At 39.4% G+C, this 17,427-nt stretch overlaps 3 protein-coding genes across 6 annotated transcripts in view; 2 read left to right on the forward strand and 1 right to left on the reverse strand.

The window, feature by feature from the left end:
* Positions 1-735: 735 nt before the first annotated feature.
* Positions 736-1,872, forward strand: mrpl41 (mitochondrial ribosomal protein L41). The gene is made up of 2 exons (XM_080893822.1): positions 736-810; positions 1,269-1,872. The coding sequence occupies exon 2, from the start codon at positions 1,284-1,286 to the stop codon at positions 1,689-1,691; it is 408 nt and encodes a 135-aa protein (XP_080749948.1). The 5' UTR covers positions 736-810; positions 1,269-1,283; the 3' UTR covers positions 1,692-1,872.
* An 888-nt stretch (positions 1,873-2,760) lies between these two features.
* Positions 2,761-10,390, reverse strand: dph7 (diphthamide biosynthesis 7). The gene is made up of 10 exons (XM_080893821.1): positions 10,339-10,390; positions 9,858-10,025; positions 7,817-7,950; positions 7,659-7,746; positions 6,971-7,065; positions 6,714-6,871; positions 4,695-4,767; positions 4,544-4,609; positions 4,292-4,464; positions 2,761-3,435 (listed from the first exon to the last, which is right to left on the reverse strand). Exons 2-10 carry the CDS (start codon positions 9,987-9,989, stop codon positions 3,035-3,037), a joined length of 1,320 nt encoding a protein of 439 aa, XP_080749947.1. The 5' UTR covers positions 9,990-10,025; positions 10,339-10,390; the 3' UTR covers positions 2,761-3,034.
* Positions 10,391-10,984: 594 nt separating this feature from the next.
* LOC308403607 (endophilin-B2-like) overlaps positions 10,985-17,427 on the forward strand; it is a 30,361-nt gene continuing 23,918 nt past the window's right edge. For 2 of the 4 annotated variants that reach the window (XM_080893176.1, XM_080893178.1), the window contains exons 1-3: positions 10,985-11,116; positions 11,691-11,832; positions 13,008-13,019. In XM_080893176.1, the coding sequence (XP_080749302.1) occupies positions 11,054-11,116; positions 11,691-11,832; positions 13,008-13,019 (217 nt within the window). In that variant the 5' untranslated portion in view covers positions 10,985-11,053. The remainder of the gene's footprint in view (positions 11,117-11,690; positions 11,833-13,007; positions 13,020-17,427) is intronic. The other 2 variants (XM_080893177.1, XM_080893179.1) reach the window with 1 other exon arrangement.

Below are 17,427 nucleotides of genomic sequence, written 5' to 3' on the forward strand. Positions count from 1 at the left end.
CAAATACAACACGGATCATAACGAGGCTGATCCTGGTTGACGGGATTCCAACGTAATATGGAAACAGCGTCTACCTACAGTTCCAACCTTACCTTTAATATCACATTTAACTTTAACTGTAAAGTTGTAATTCTCATTTTTGCATGTGTGTGTAGCTCTGTTCCGTTACCCAAGAGGACAATGGAGTGGAAAAGAAACACTAAACTAGTAGGTCTGCGGTGACAGAGTCCCTCGGTGAGAAACCGCAAGATACAATCTCTAGCTTACCTTTTTAGACTAAAGTCAAGCAAAGAATGTTGCCATGTACCTTTCTTATGCCAAAGTTTTTACGTTTACGTGCTTTCCAGTTCTTTGGAAAAAGCAATCTAAATGTCCTGTCATACCTATCAAAATAAAACCTCTCTTAACAAAAGGCTACAGCAACACCGAATAGAATATACGATTTTTTTTTTAAAGATGTCGAATGAAAAACAATAGCTTTTATAATAGAAATTATACCCATAGTTCATTTGAACACGGACAATTTTTTTAAAATCTTTTTATATGCTAACATGTTTATGAAATATTTAGCTGTGTGGGTTGCATCCTTCGAAGCATGCAGCCCTTGAGCACACAGCTTTTATTTTGAAGGGCTGTTTCTCCACTCATGGGCTCTGCGTAGTTGTCTTAAATGACGTACCTCCAATCACTGGCAGCGAAACAAGCATCTCGTATTTTGATTGGTAGATGGTGCCTAATGTCGTCCAATCACCAAACAGTTTGTTAGATAGTGAAGCAGCTCGATAGCGTTGGGCTGACGGTGTGGTGAAGGTGAGTGAAGTCGAATATTTTATAGATATATAAATATGAATGTAACAATTTCTGAATCTGCAGTTCATCGAAAATTCAAATAATATCCAGAATTTTATCTGAAATTAATTATGAGCTCGAAAGCAGCATTACATTTAGCTATCATTTAAGTTGTTTGCTAGTTAGCAAGCTAACCAGTGAACAAGTTACAGAAATCAGCACTTAAGGTTTCTTACTAAACTGTAATGTAACGCATGTTGACCCTAATCCTAACCCAGAGTGCAGTCTGAACAGTAAAGCATCACTGTTACCTGACTACCAAGTGAAAAATGAAAGTAATTTTTGTGTATTGATCGTCAATATTCTAACAGGATTTTGTCCATCTTCCCTGGCAGTGTATTTGGCTATTTCATGAGGTGGTGTATACCCACTCTTTATTAAAATCAACGCTTTTGTTTTTACTCTCTTCTGTCCTGTAGGAAGGCTGTGCCAGCATGGGTGTGTTATCCACGCTGATGAGGGGGCTGGTGCGAGGTGCTGACAGGATGTCTGAGTTCACGAGCAAGCGTGGATCAAGGACTCATAATAAAGGCAGGGGCGCCAGGCCCGCTGGACGGAATCTCCCCAGCTCCAAGTTTCTAGCCATTCGGGCCATGATTCCGGAGTTTGTGGTGCCTCCTTTGGAGGGATTCAAACTCAGACCATATGTCTCATACCGTGCCCCGAAAGGAACAGAACCTCCACTCACAGCACAGAGTCTGTTCGATGAAGTTGTGGCTCCTCAGATCAAACAGGACTTGGAAGCAGGCACTTTCAGCAAAGACCAGCTAGTGAAGTATGGATTTGAGCCCACACAGGAGGGGAAGCTCTTCAAGCTCTATCCAAAGAATTATGTACGTTAATGATGGATTTCCAAAGACTCGCTGATTCACTGGGGACTGAAAGCTGCAGATCAACTGATGAGGGCCCCTTCTAGAAAATCAACTACTACATAAACTGTTCAGGAAAAAGGCCTTGTCTTACAGGTTTTGTTATTTGATGACCTGGAAAAATAAAACAAAAAGCATGATTAATACTGCACAACTGTCAGATATTCATTATAATGGTTTGAGCTCCTGTTTTTTTTAAGTTATGAGTCTTCACTGAGGGACTGGTGATCTTGTTCAAGGGTATATGCAGACTAGCTACATGTGACATATTTCAAAGTTAAACACAGTGGTAATTATTCAGTTACCACATAATAGTTTGCTTTATTTTTCAGGCCATTAAGTACCTAAAACTGCACTTACCTGTACTCTAATGTCCACTTGAGACCGGCTAAAAGTGAATCAATCCTCAGACTCATATTACAATAAACAACATTAAAAAGCATAATTATAGTCTGGTACAAATAGTTTTGTTCTGTAGGTAGGTTCATTATATCTCTACATTGAGACGAGTAACTTCTAAGGGTGGCCGCTTTAGTTCAGATGAAGGCTGCTGTAGCCGATTGCAGTGGGTTAGGGCTCACATGTGCTAACTGGAGTCACTAAACTGAACCGAACCTCTTGAACAGGTTTGTGCAGTATTATATTTATGTTCTCACTTAATATAAAATTATTACTGATTGTCGCATGTGGTGTGATCTTAACCTGAATATCACCAAAATTAAATCAACTTGATTTAAACCACCAAAATAATATCTTGAAAACTGGATGCTACACTGCTAAGTGCTAACAAACAGAATTCTCCCTTCAAGGGGAGAGTCACCTGACAAACAACATGGCCTGTTATAATTTTTATGGGTGCATTTCTGATATTTTGTCCTGCTCCTTAACATTAACAATTAGCTGCTATGTTTTTTTGATTCAACTTTAGGGATGCAGCTTGCCAAGTGGGCATCTTGACCCTATTTTAGCCCCACAACAACCACCTCACACGACCCTGCAGCTGGTCTGGGCTAAAGAAGAAAAAAACCAAACAAAGAACATGTGTAGGTGAATGGTTGTATTGCGCTTGTAGCTACAGTACACACGAGTATGAGGATTATAAACTTCTTTTTTTTTTTTTTGCTTAAATACAAGTTTATATTAAAAAAAAAATCAGTGTCACTATGAAAATAGAGGGTCTTGCTAATTGCATATAATGTGATAAGTCATTCCAAAGTATAGGAATCTTCATGATAAAAACAGTGACTGGAATAACAGCATGACATGCTCTTGCTGTAGTCAGGCTATACATTTAGATTTCAATAGTGTCAACATTGCTATGACTCCTGTAAAGCCTGGTCTGGCATCCAGTCCCAGCGCCACACGTGGAGCATGTGGTCATAGAATGAGCAGCTGGCCAGCAGGCAGGACAGTGAGGGAGCATCCTCATCAGGGTTGAGGGTGGGAACTGGAGCAGGGGAGGTCTGAGGTGCTGCAATTCCCTCTGGGATGTATCGACCAGCATCGTCCTCCAGGGAAGTGTCAAAGCTGGCAGTGGGAGATTCATATTGAATCCTTAAGTGTCCTCGGTTCTCTGCAGGGCTTTCCTTTGGTTCTGTGGCAGGCGGGGAACAGGCAGTATGGTCCTCCAGGGACAGCCTGGACCAGTCTGCTCCATATGCCAAGGAACTGTGGAGGATGTATGAGGTTACAATGGGGCATGCTCCTGCACTGCCCTCTGTAAGTAAACAAACAGTAAGTTATTAAAACCCCCCACAGATTTCTCCTGGTAAAAACAACCATTTGTACAATATGTGAGGTCTACTGATGTTTCAGGTAGAGAAGGAAGCCTTTCACCATTCAAAGCTATTTACACTGCCAGCACCATTCACAGAATCTTTCCTATCAAACACAAACACCATTTTGGCGTGTTTGGCATCCATCTGTTTCAGACAGTTTTTTTTTTGTGTGTGTTACACACCCCTTGGCAAACATGGACATGTGTCCATGTTTGATTTGAGAAATTGAGGACACAGAGAATGTCATCAGGAAAGCATTTCGTGAGGCAACAGATTTATAGAGCAGTATGCTCATTTTCCCATACATTTTTATAGAGTCAGACTTCTTTTCACGACAAGGAGTGGCTCCCTGCTGGCCATTAGAAAGAATGCAGGTTTAAAATGCTACATGGTTTGCCTTTTCAGGCCTGGACTCTAGTCCATCGTTTTTAAAGAGCCTATAAAAAAAGCAAAAAGGTATATGCTCTGTTGCTTAATTTCTTCAAATTGTGCAGTATCTATAAATAGTAATGATGAGTTCATTAAGCTACCTTTCCGCTCTGAGAAGCTAAAAAGACGGCTAAGATCAATTATAATTAGACAATTGTCAAACAATTCTCATATTTAAGAAGCTGAAACTAGACCGGTCTCTGGAGTCCAAACCAGCTAAACTAGGCAAGAGCCCACGCAGGCTGTCAGTCCAATGGGAGAGACAGAATCACCACAAAGTGTGAGGTGAAAACTGTGTTTTCACAGGCCTAAAGCTGGTCTAATTCAGAGCGACCATTTTATTGTTTATCACTTATTCAAACACACCTAGAGCCTGCTGACAGTGAAGGATGTGGAAGTCATTATGCATGCAGGCTGCCAGCAGCAGGTGCTGATGGCTGGGATGCCACTTCAGTCTCCACACTCCACCACCCAATGGAGTCTCACTCAGGGGCTGCCGCATGTTTCGGCCATCCCACAGCAAAACCTGCTCATCGTAACTGTGGAAGGAGAAGTGCGTGAGAGGAGCAACAAGTATACAACTCTTACACAACAACAGCTCAACATCAGGATATTTACCTGCCTGTAGCCAGAATGTGCTCCCGATGAGGGTTGCTGTGAATACTGCACACACCCATCGAGTGCCTTTGAAAGAAAACAACATAAATTTGTGTCTGCACACTGTCAAAATGGAATATATACATGAAAACTGATACACTATCAACCTCACCTTTTACTTATGAAAGTGGGGCTGGAGGGACCGATCCTTAAATCCCAACCTTTCAGTTTACAGTCATCACCACCTGGTGAGAAAACAACACATGACACAGCACAGGAGAATATTTAGATGGCCGATTTAGAGACAGCATCAATGTGAGCTCACAAACTACCCGTGTAAGGCACACAAATTGGTGGCACATATGTATGATTTAAAGTCATGATAAAAAAAATAAAGTACACCATATCTGAAATCTAAGGTTTTATATACAAGGACAAAAAATATCATCTGCTTCTTAGGAGAGGTTACAATAGGTAAGTACAACATCAGATAAACAACACATGGCATATTACACTGTGTCATTTATTTAACAATAAACCAAAATGCAGAAGGGATGTGTGAAAAACCAAGGACAATATGCTTCCACGGGAATTAATTGGCTGCTACTCAGGCTGTTAATTATCAGCAATCATCAGCCAGGAGCCGATAATCAAATACTGATTATCGGCTTGACAGTTTTCTGGTCCGGAGCACTCGTGTGTTAGCACAAGGCCCAGCAGGAAAGCCGTAAACAATGAACTTAGAGGAGCAATTGTTGCTATTGATTAAACTTGGAAGGGTTATAAGGCCATTTCCAAACAATTTCAAATCCATCACTCTACAGTGAGAATAATTAGTCACAAGTGGAAAACACTGAAGACAAATACGAATCTTCCAAACAGTGGCGATCCCAGCAAATTGACCCCAAAGTCAGACTGTGCAATGCCGAGTGAAACTCCGAAAATCGCTACATTTCAGAATATGTAGGCTTCACTTAGCATGTTAAATGTTAAACTTCTTGACAGTACAATCAGACTGAACAACATTGTCTCATTTGAAAGGGCAAAGAAAACCAAAAACAAATACACACCGCAATATAGCTTAGGTTTATGAAGTTGCATCTGAGGAAACCACAACACTTCAGGAACAATGACCTTTGGACATACAAGACCAAATTGGAGAGATTTTGCTATAATGCACAGTGCCATATTTGGTGAAGACCAAACATTGCATAGTAGTACAAATACCATCTCATACTGAAGCAGCTTAATAGCATTTGGTCAAGGTGAAACACCAACTCATACCATCTGTCGTGGAGCTGTGGTGGTGGAGGGATGATGATTTGAGATTATTTTGCAGGCACAGAACCTGGGAACCTTGACCATGAACTCCTCTGTATACCAAAGAACACAGAGGAGTCAAACAGCTAAAACTCTGGACCAAATGCTGTCATACAACAGACGTTGCAATTGCGCAAAGAACCTCAACCCAAAGAAACCTGGACTTTAAGACAGCCGTACCCACAAACGTCAATAAACTGCAGTAAAGCTGTAAAGCAGAATGAGGGCAAGATGCATCCACAATAATGTCAGAGACTAATGAAGTCACACAGAAAATTATTACTTCAAGCTACAGTTGCTAAAATTGGTTCTACAATCTTCTGAATCATGAGGTGCACTTAAGGTTTTACTCACTGCTTCTGGATTTTGGCTTAGTTTCAAATACATAAATAATGGCATGTGTTGCTCATCTGAGGTAATAATTTTATCATATTAGAAGCTGAAAAGGATTCATATGTGAAACCTCAGAACTGAAATAGGATGTACTTACTTTTTTTTTCACATGACAGTTGTATATCAGTTTTACTGACTGATTTCAGCAAATAAGATGCCACTCACCAATTATTAATTAAATCCTAATTAGTATTTAACTGTTATTTTGTTTGCAGAAAAAGATGGACTAAACAAAAAATGTTTTAGATCAAAGAATATTTTATTTTTAAATCACAGAGCCAATCCAAGTAAATACAAAACAGAGTTTTTAAAACAAAAAAAGCTATTCAAACCTACCTGCTATGATGGGTTTCCTGTTCTTACTGAAAAATACAGTTATTTGGATTTATGCAAATGATACGTAAGATTCTAGAATACGCTTTTCTTTGTTTGCAACAATTAACACATTAATTTTTAAGAGTGACAGGATATATGTTACCAGAGTACACAAGCTGTGTGTCCCAATAAGAGAAGGCAGAGATCCAGGCCTCAAAGTCATGGGCTTTCCACTGAGACAGTGTTGTTAAAGCACCTTCAGCCAGAGAGAGCACGCTGATGCAGCCTGCAGAGTCACTGCACACAATCCGCACGTCACTGCTGCTGACACGACAGGGTGAGGTATTAACATGAATGATATTTGCACAACATGTGACATTGGCTCTTTTATGGAGGTAGTAGCGTCTCCAATAAGCTGACCTGTCCAGTCTTCCAGTGGACCAGTCTAATGACAGAGCCAGCCGCTCTGCTCCAACCTCCAGACTACTGAGAGACTGCAGACTGTGGCTACCCTCCTACTGGATACACACATTCATGAGTGCACACCACAACATCAACACAAAACAACAAATGAATGCACAGTTAGAGGTGAGGCATAAAAACAGCAGCCTTCCTGTAGCCTGAATCTAAAATAGCTGCTGCGCTCATGCACTGCAGCTCAAGCTGTCTGTGGCCGTTACACGGCAATCAAGGCCTTAATGCGTATTTTAGTGTGCTAAACTTAGTAACTGTTAAATACAGGCAAAATTAATGAAACACCAAAATCATAAACTCGACTGATCTTGGGGCCAATAAATCAGCTGATATTAACCATAAATAATGCCATATCTACATTTATAAAAGTCAATAAATATGTAAAAAATAAAGAAAAGTTATACTGTGATTGGACAGATTTTGCTGCCCCTTTCATGTTTCTGTCGTTAGATCAGGAAAGCCTCGGTTACTTTAGTGAGCTGACAACCAGTTTTGTGTAACTTTTTATCCTGACTACCAATGATGGGGTTAAGTGAATCCAGATAATGGAAAAATGTTCTGGGTATGCTGAGATGTCTTCATAATACAGGCCCCACATGCCACTGTCTAAATCTTTTGATGCCACATTTCTCACCTGACTGCGAGACAGTGTGTACAGCTGCAGCTCCCCGGTAGCTGTTGCCATCCCCAGCACTGCTCTGTCTGACACAGGCACGTGGCACCTATGAACACGCATAACAATGAATATGAGGGAAATAACCGAAGCTACATTGACCAAATCTGCTTTCTTACCATTTCAAATCTAAAATGGCTGCGGTGTCCATGCGCTGCAGCTCTGTGAGAGGGGGGCACATCGGTCCCTCGTGCCGAAATTCAAAAAGGTAGAGACGACCGATCCTGCTCGGGGTGGCATCTTCTTCCCCTCCCTGCAACATGAGAGCAGAGTGACACAGAGCAGACATCAAAGTGGGTCCTCATTAACTCCACTGGTTGCTTCATTCGGCTACCAAGTCTTTATTAATAAAATGTATGCAGCACTCTGGGGCAGCAGTGTAATTTTTTTTTAAGTTAGATGACATAAATGTAATCAAAAATGATTTCCAGGGAGAGTTTAAATTAGCTGCTGTGATCTGGGCCAGTGTGCCTGTATAACAAAGTTAAGTCCGTGTGCTGGTAATGCCATACGCCTATACAGCATTTGTAAGCAAACCGAGCGGCTTCTGAGTGAGTCTGCTTTAATTACCAGCTAGCACTAGAGCAAGAGGAGGAAGCCAACTTTAAAAAAAAAACAAAAGAGTTAGCAGGCAATAGAGGAATACCTTGCATTACAATCCTTCTCCTTACATACTAACTAATAAGGCCCTGTCATATTTAAATACGACCCCGCCCCTCACCTTTGGAACCAGTTCCCAGTTTGGATTCAGGAGACAGACACCCTCTGCTCTAAAAACTGAACATAAAACTTTCCGTTTTGATAAAGCATATCAGGTAGGGCTGGATCGGGGGGAGCTTCCTGTGATACTCTGAGGATTTCTTCTCAACTCACTTCTTTTCAACCCGCACACGTTTTATATTCCACTGCCACATGTCATTAAATTGTATCTTCTCTCTCCCACAGTCTGCCCTCATCTTTCCTTTTTCTCTTCTGCTTCCTTTCACAGCTGCCTCTCCCTGAGGCTGCTTCTGTCAGAGGTTTCTTCCTGTTAAAAAGGTTTTTTTCTTTGCCACCATCATATAGTGCTTACTTATAGGGGATTGTTCTAGGGGGTTTTCTCTCCAATACTGTAGGGTTTTTACCTAAATTGAATAGATGTGATGTCACATGAAAACTATGAAAAAGTTGTCTGACGTAATATGAAAGCGTTTTAATTTCTTAGAGAACATGCTTAAGGTAATTAGGAAAGACTGCAACAAACATTTTATTTAAGGGGAGCAAGGGCCAATCTATTAATACCGGATTTTTTTTAAAATATCAATATCTCCTAGTTTGGAGTAAGGTTTACTGTTAGCATGTACTAACCCTTTATTCTGCTCATATTTATCTTATACTGGACCATGGTGCAGTTTAGCCCTAGTCTGAAATAAGTTCCTTAACACCTCTGCCTTTAAAACCATCCTGTTTTTAAGCTTACTTTCACACAATTCTTCTGCACTCACAGTCAGAGCTATAGCTTACAGAGCCATGACTGGAAAAAGAAAACTGACTCAAACCAAGTCCCAGTCTGAAGACTAGGATTACTTGTACATACACTGACCTCATTATTTAAAATGTTGTCCATGTTTAATATGAGAACCAAATACTGGAACTGTATACATATACAAAAAATGTAAAGATTTTAGGTCCATGTAAGTGAACAACTGGAACTTCTGCCCAGACACTGGGTAAATCTATAACCCCACCATTTAAAAAATAAATAAATCACAGCCCACATTAATATCTATTCCTGACTTGACTTAAATGGTAAAATATACTAACTACTAATGATTCAAAGTAAAACACTGAAGCTTTATATATTATACTTGTCAGCTGACATCAATTGTACAAGCCATCACTTTTTTTTTTGTTTTTTTAACAAACCAATTAACATAGTGGTCAGAGTTCTCTGGCTTCTTTACTTATTACTAATCTGGTCTAAATGCTTACAGCCAGCGCTGGAGATAAGCATTTTAGCCACAAACCTCTTTTAGCAATCCAATCCGGTGATCCAAACACCGCCAAAACAGGTGGACAATGTACACGGGACCAAATTCTCATAATTTTAAGCGAAGGAAGGGTATAAAGACATTTGTATACAATTCTATTCCCATGACAGGTAATGGGATGTAATCTCACCCCTTTCTGTAGCTGATACGTGCCGCAGGCCAGGATGCTGTGGTTGGGTGAAACAGGACACCACTCCACCGCGTCAGCGCTCAACTCCGTGTCGAACACCTGTAGACTGCGGGTCTTCGACTTCCAAGCCATGAATACCTGATGTGCATACCGTTATCCCACGGGTTGCTACAAATTCCAAAATATATCCTGTTACGACTCAGTTGTTAAAAGACAGTAAACTAGTGCACGACATCTTAAGCATTTTTAGTTAAATTTAATTAACGTAACAAAATGTTTTGGTCGCTAGCTAGCAAGCTATGAATAACTGGCTGCAGCTTCACAAGAGCCAAAATGTCACCAGTCAGAGATTTATAGCATATTCGTATACCGTATTCCTAACGTTCATATACACATTCTTTGTATATGAACATTTAAAGTAACTTTTAGTTTAGTTTAATGCCGAATAACCGCAGAGAAACACGTAACAAACAAAACTCACATGTGTGCCAGCCCTGAGACTCGACGCTTTTAGCGTCCTTACGTCATCTCTGAGCGTCACGGTGTATTTAGGTGCCAAAGTGGGGAATTGCTATTTAAGAACAAAAGATAGTTTATTTATCCTGTATTTGGATACATTCTTTTGTTAAAGGAGTTCAATCAATAATAAAGGTTAAAGAGTTAATATATTTTTTTAAAAAAGTATAAGACAGAGTTATTTCATGTGGTATGAAAACTGTATATGTCCTTTACACCAAAATGTGGAACAGAGGCAAGTAAATTAATGCCAGAGTCAGAGGAATGCAGACACATGCCGAGGCATTTTTCTTTCTTAATTTTGTTGTGAGGTTTTAGCCTTCGTTTAGAAGACTGTTGGTTCAGCGTCATTTTTGCGGCATTGTCAACAATAAAAATGGCGACATCTGCTGGTATGAAAGCTTATACCACCGGCTATGTTCAATTTCTATATCGCAGTCGTACTGAAATTTAAGATCTGATTACGATCAGATTTCAAGTTACTGTTGCTGTCTTGCCATGTTGCATTGTTGTTAAATTATAAAAATATCATACTGCTATAATTTAATGCTTTTCCTATTTCCGTAAAATGATGCGTCTGACGTAAGGTAAGGTCACGTGACTTTGGCGTGTGCCACAACATCTAGTGGATAGTGTTAAGAGAGCTCTCCCTCGAGTGTTTTAAATCATAAATAAACGAAATGGATTTCAGCGTGAAGAAATTAGCCTCGGGTGCTGGACTGTTTTTGACACGGGCTGTCCAGGTAATAAAGCGCTCGTGAGTGCCGCGAGCGGAAAAGTGTTGTGGCTTTTGCTGTCGCATCCTTTCACTTTGGCAGTCAGTTGTTACTAGCGTTAATAACAATTTGGTACAGTCGTATATGACTTTGCGGTATATCGCTATGTCTAACGTGACGCTGCATATCAGCATCTAAAGCAGGTGAAATTGATAAGATATTCAGCTGTGCCTTGCTCGTAGTTTGGGCCAGCGGCGCAGTTCAACATAGGACTGACTAAGTGCTATCTCTGGCAAGCTAGCGTAGCTAATATTAATTATTTCTCAAGTTAAAAGAGGCACAAATATAGTACAAATATAAACGGGTTTTTTTCCCATTTGGATTGAGGGTGACAGGGAAGTGACAACGATTAAGCACGAGCAGATCATTAACCGGACTCCTTCGTGACGTCACTTTTCTTAATATTACTGCTTTGTTTTATTTTTTTATTCGCATGTATGTGTGTAAAAACTGATTCCATCTCAGAGCAGACAGACGCAGATGTGTTCGAGTACCGTCGTTCACCTGTGAGATGTGTGTTGTTTGCGCTATGACGCCTCAGTTCACAGAGGAGAAGTTGGGCCAAGCAGAGAAGACCGAGTTGGACGCTCAGTTTGAGAACCTGATCAGCCGGGCAGACTGCACCAAACACTGGACCGAGAAAATCTACAGACAGACTGAGGTCCTGCTACAGCCCAACCCAAGTATGACATCAACATAGAAGTCTCGTTATTATAGGTATTATAGGTGGAAAGAATAATCAATAATCATATTACTTACTAAAGAAATTTAATTATACACTCACTGTCAATTTTATTAGGCACACATACTCCTTTTAAAGCAGTTAAACATGACAAATCTTGTCAATAATAATAATAATAATATACGTATATGTAAGGAACCATATTAATTGATGTGTTATGTAAAGCATGGTGGCACAGTGGTTAGCACTGCTGCTTCACAGTGAGATGGTAGATTTGACCCCCACCTGGCTGGGGCCTTTCTGTATGGAGTTTGCATTGGTGATTCTAAATTGTCTATATGTGTGAATATGAATGTGAATGGTTCTATAAGTGTTGTTGGCCCTGTGACAGACTAGCAACCTGTCCAGGGTGTACCTCGCCTCCCATCCTGTAACAGCGGGGTATCTCGACCCCCCCATCTCTAGTGTTGTTAACGGAGGCACCCAAAGCCACCCAAAAGGTACTTGCAGTGTGTCAAATGCACTGTAAGTAATGTTTATTTATATAGCACTTTTCAAGTTGGTGCCACTCACCAGAACAAAGTCATGTGTTTCTGCATGTGAATTTTAATGTGTAGACATTAAATGAGTGCCCACATTGGGATGGCTTTCTGCTTGGAAGTGTTAGCTGCCTGATAATATTGATGAATTGCACTTATCTAGCAAAACAGTATGTGATATAGATTACATCAGTTTAGACATCCAAACTCCCAAGACTGGTTTGACTGAGAAATGTCTAGCTTCATGTTAATTAATGTTAAGAAATAACCAACACCAGGTTTTATACAGTGTACCTAACTTACAACTAACTAGCTAGCCTTACCTTGCTAACTTGATTTATGTCCTCTGAGAGCATATATTGCTTGGGAGAACAATGTTTTGTGGATGCTTTTTGACCATGCATGAATGTGCTTTAAGCGGATTGTGTTATAATGTTCATATTGCCATATTTAGTAAGTATTTCATAAGAACAATAGCCCACCCCAGGCTAGTGGTATGCTATGATTATATTAAACGTAAGGGGACTGTCTAAGCCAAGAATCTTAACTGTGATCTAATTACAACATCCTGAGCTATTGATTAAATATATGAAAACAGGGGCTCTAACTTGTCACTGTTTTATTCTGCATGCCACAGTTGATCATACTGGTGAGTATTTTGCCTGCCTACTCTAGTGACCTGCTTTAGAAACCTATCATGTCTCTGAATTATTAGTAGAAAACGAATAATTCCTTAACAGGAATCAGTGTGAAACACAACTTTTAAATGCAAAATCTGAGGCATTTATGAGATTTGTATTGATCACTAGGTTTTACAGATTGTATTCAATTATATTGAGCCATCCACTGGATGTAGATGTATGTATGTATGTACCCTAACAAGAATTAATGTATCACAAACCATCAAAACCCTGTTAGAGGCAGAGAGATAAATGCTAAAAGTATTTCTTCTGTTAAATTAGTTCTCTAATAGAACAGTTTGTACTTCAGACAGAACATCACATCTGTGATGAGAATGATAATGACTTTAAGCTCTTAAGAGAGAATGACAAAAGAAACTCCACAGAAGATGATACTGGCGGTTGAGAGCTAGTGGAGATAATGCTAAATTTAGAGATGGCAGGGACATTTTAGATTTTAGAAAACATTTGGCTACCCTTTTTCACTGACACCCAGTTCTCCCTCATAGTAGCTATCCATACACTGGACTCCTCTAGTAACTTTTTAGCAGTTTACAATTACCTTCATTTCTACAGCTTATTTTACATTCTTTCATAGTGTGTAGTGGTGTGTGTATTTAAGGAAGATGTAAAGTCAAATTTGTGTACATACATTACCAGTCAAAAGTTTGGACACACCTTCTCATTTAATGTTTTTCTTTATTTTCATGACTACGTACATTGTAGATTCTCACTCAAGGCATCAAAACTATGAGTGAACCCATATGGAATTATCTGGGAATGCTTTGCACACTCTTGGCATTCTGTCGACGATCTTCATGTGGTAGTCACCTGAAATGGTTTTCCAACAGACCTAAACAAATCTCTTCTGCTTGCTACTTTTCCTTAGTAGTGGTTTCTTAGCAGCTATTTGACCATAAAGATTGATTCACACAGTCTCCTCTGAACAGTCGACGTAGAGATGTATCTGCTGCTGGAGCTCTGTGTGGCATTTATCTGGACTCTGATCTGAGGTGCTGTTAAGTTGTGATTTCTGAGGCTGGTGACTCAGATGTACTTATCCTCCGCAGCAGAGGTGACTGTTGGTCGTCCTTTCCTGGGGCGTTCCTCATATGAACCAGTTTCATCTGAGTTTCCGATGGTTTTTGTGACTGCACTTGGGCACACGTTTAAAGTTTTAGCAATTTTCCAGACTGACTGACCTTCAGTTCTTAAAGTAATGATGGACTGTCATTTCTCTTTAATTGCTGATTGGTTATTGCCATAGTATGAATTCTAACAGTTGTCAAATAGGGCTGTACCAGCCTGACTTCTGCACAACATAAACTGATGGTCCCAACCCCACAAAGAGGGCAAGAAATTCCACAACTGAACCCTGACTAGGCACAAATGTGAAGTGAAAACCATTTAAGGTGACTACATGATGAAGCTCATTGAGAGAAGGCAAAGGGTTTGCAGCGCTGTCAACAAAGCAAAGGGTGGTTATGTTCAGAAATCTAAAATATAAGACATATTTAGAGTTAATTATCCGTATCTGTATTCTTTTTTTGCTACGTAATTCCATATATCGTGCTTCATATATTTACTGTCTTCAGTATGTATCTACAATGTAGAAAGTAGTAAAAATAAAGAAAAACCATCCTTCAACAGTTCAAACTGTTGACTGATGGTTCAGATAGACGTTTTCTTTATTTGATTTACAGTTTTCCACAAGTAATAAAAAATACACGAAAAAAACTGAGCTAATAAGCAATGTGCTATTCAAGAAAGCTATGATCACTAACAAATGAATGAAAAAACCCACACACAACATCAATAGGAGCAAGCTACAATTTTTTTGGTCATGTTTTTCTCTCTGAGAGCTTCAGTACTTTTTCTTATTTGTACTTGTGGAAAACATGTTTACTTTAGGTATGGCCAAGTCATCCACTGGGCTTTATTTTTCCATAATATTCTATGTAACATTAGACTTTTAATAATTGTTACTGTTAATTCAAACACTGTATTTTCAGTATTTGAATTGAATTTGTTCTAAAACTGCGATTCATTTAATTTATGTTTCTGTTTGAAGCAAGCCAAAGGAGCCAGAACACACATTTGGTCCCTGCTGTGCGTAGATCACAACCTGCTGTTCTGACTTTTAATTCAATTTAATTCAAGTCACTTTTATTCACATATTCACCAATTTACAAGAGTCGCCTCAGTTTACTTTAGATACCTGGCTTCGGGAGGATCAGAAATACGCTGCGAATGGTTGGGTTTAAGGGGAACAAAGAGAGACAGGACAAAAGACAAACTATAGAAGTTACGAAGAGCTGAATAACTCTTCGTCTGAAGTTAGTTTGAAGCCTTAAACTTAAGTAGTGAGCGTGCTAAGTCCAAACTGGTAGCTAGTTCAATAGTAGAGCGGCCCGGGGGACTACAGTGGGACTTCAAGCTTTCAATTAGAAAGTATCTAGTGCCGTTAACTCTTTGTTAATGTTATGGTGACGCGCTAGTGTAAGTGATGCACTGCTAATGCTGCTAATGTTTTTTTCAGGTGTACATGCTATAGTGCAACAGTAGACTTTGACTCACTTGTAAATGTTGTGCTTCATGTAGCAAACCAAAGAGGAAATGACAAATGAAGATGAATGGCTTTTTAAGTTCTGTATTTATGTCAAAAGAATGAGTCAGCATTCAGTAGTGTGCAAAACAGTTGAGCCAACCCTACTTTATTTCTATTTTGCTAGAAAAATGGGGAACGTGTATCACAGTTTATTATAACATATGCAAACATGTATGGAGTTACAGTATATAAGGCAAAAACAAAGCTTGAAACTCAGTATTTGGCATGACCACCTTAATTCTACAACACAACCTAAACTGCTTAGCCAAACCTTTCCCATCCTTTTTGACAAGATTCCCAACACCCCAGGATGCAATGCAGTTCCTTAAAAACCAAAATGGCACACTCTGAGAATGATAAGTTATGAGGATGGGACTGAAAATGAGTGAAAAAGCAGTGAATTTCTAAAGAAAAACTCTAAAATACCCAGAGAAAAGCTGGAAAAAAGCCAATAAAAAACCAATAAAAGTGTCCTAAATCACTCAGTCACTAGTTTCAGGTCTAACTGAATAAAACAAATTATTTGAGTGAAAAAGGAGGATAAAGCCGGTTTTGCTTTGCCGTGTCATTCACAAGCCACCTGGTTTTTCAGTCGGATCCAGATTGTTTGATTCCAAAGCACCATAATGGTGAGGGCTAAAGTCCTCAGCTTGAGGCTTCATAGCGAGACCTCACTTTCTAATGGGTGATGCTGCTATGTCCTACTGCTATGTCCATCTTTTATATTTAGTTTGTGTGCACAACAGTCTGTTGGTAAAGGTTGTTAGTTTCTCTTTGGCTTTGGTTATGTAGAGCTGAGCAGCAGAATTTTAGTTTGTATGAAATGGCTGTGTGCAGGAGTTTATGAGAATCAGTGACTCAAACATATCATCGTACTGTAAGAAGAAAACAACATTTTGCTTTGGGTCATCACAGTGTCTGAGCTTTTGTACATTAATTCAGCAGTTTGGCTCCATATTTAGAGTTTCAAGCATAATAGACTACATTCAGGTAATTAAAGGCTTACATGACGTAAAATGGTTGTTCTGAGGAGCTTCTGATGTTGGGCTTGTGTCAAACAATTTCATTCTACGCTATAAGGCTGCAGTAAGTGGGTTTTATGTACTGACTACATTGCGGTGGACAAAATAACAGAAAACTTAGAATTCATTGTCAATTCAATGACCCTTATCTGGTATGTTTTGGAGGTTATTTTGTTTTTTTACCATAGTGAAAATGTGAGTAGCATCCATTCAACCTTTTCCTGTTGCAAAGTATTCATTCTATTTTGTCTCCCTGCGTTTTCCATGTGTTTCTTTTCATTTACAGTTGCTGCAGCCAGACATAGAAACATCTCATATAGAAATTAAATGAAATTAAATGAAGACTACACCCAGAAATGCTTTGTATTGTCTTGCCACACTGTGTTACCTGCAGTGCCTCATAGGGGAAATTTTCCCTGCATGCCAAGTGATGCACATTTGCACCAAAGTTTGAAGGGTTTTTCCTTCACCTATGCACCACCTCGCTACCAGATTCCATGATATTCAGAGATGTAGTTTCGCATGATTTTGAACAACAGCAGCACTTGCTTTGACAAACGAAATTTATTTTATATATATGGCTGAATACATCTTACTTAAGTACTGTTCTAAAATGAAATTATCACTATTATCACTATTATCACTCTTTGCATTTCATGCAACTTTGAAATTTTACCCTACTATGTTTCAAATAGAATTTGTTTTTAGCTACAAGGAGGCTGAGAAGTGTCAAAATGGATATTTACC

The sequence above is a fragment of the Rhamphochromis sp. 'chilingali' genome (assembly GCF_963969265.1).
Source record: "Rhamphochromis sp. 'chilingali' genome assembly, chromosome: 10".
NCBI lineage: Eukaryota > Metazoa > Chordata > Actinopteri > Cichliformes > Cichlidae > Rhamphochromis > Rhamphochromis sp. 'chilingali'.

What these genes read in the sequence shown, in the direction of transcription:
- mrpl41 (XM_080893822.1), top strand. Translation starts at nt 1,284, where the DNA reads ATGGGTGTGTTATCCACGCTGATGAGGGGGCTGGTGCGAGGTGCTGAC.
- dph7 (XM_080893821.1), bottom strand. Translation starts at nt 9,989, where the DNA reads ATGGCTTGGAAGTCGAAGACCCGCAGTCTACAGGTGTTCGACACGGAG. An exon ending in CGTATCAGCTACAGAAAGGG is followed by an intron (nt 7,951 to 9,857) that starts GTGAGATTACAT and finishes CTCATGTTGCAG; the next exon opens with GGAGGGGAAGAAGATGCCAC. An exon ending in TCCACTGGAAGACTGGACAG is followed by an intron (nt 6,872 to 6,970) that starts GTCAGCTTATTG and finishes TCGTGTCAGCAG; the next exon opens with CAGTGACGTGCGGATTGTGT.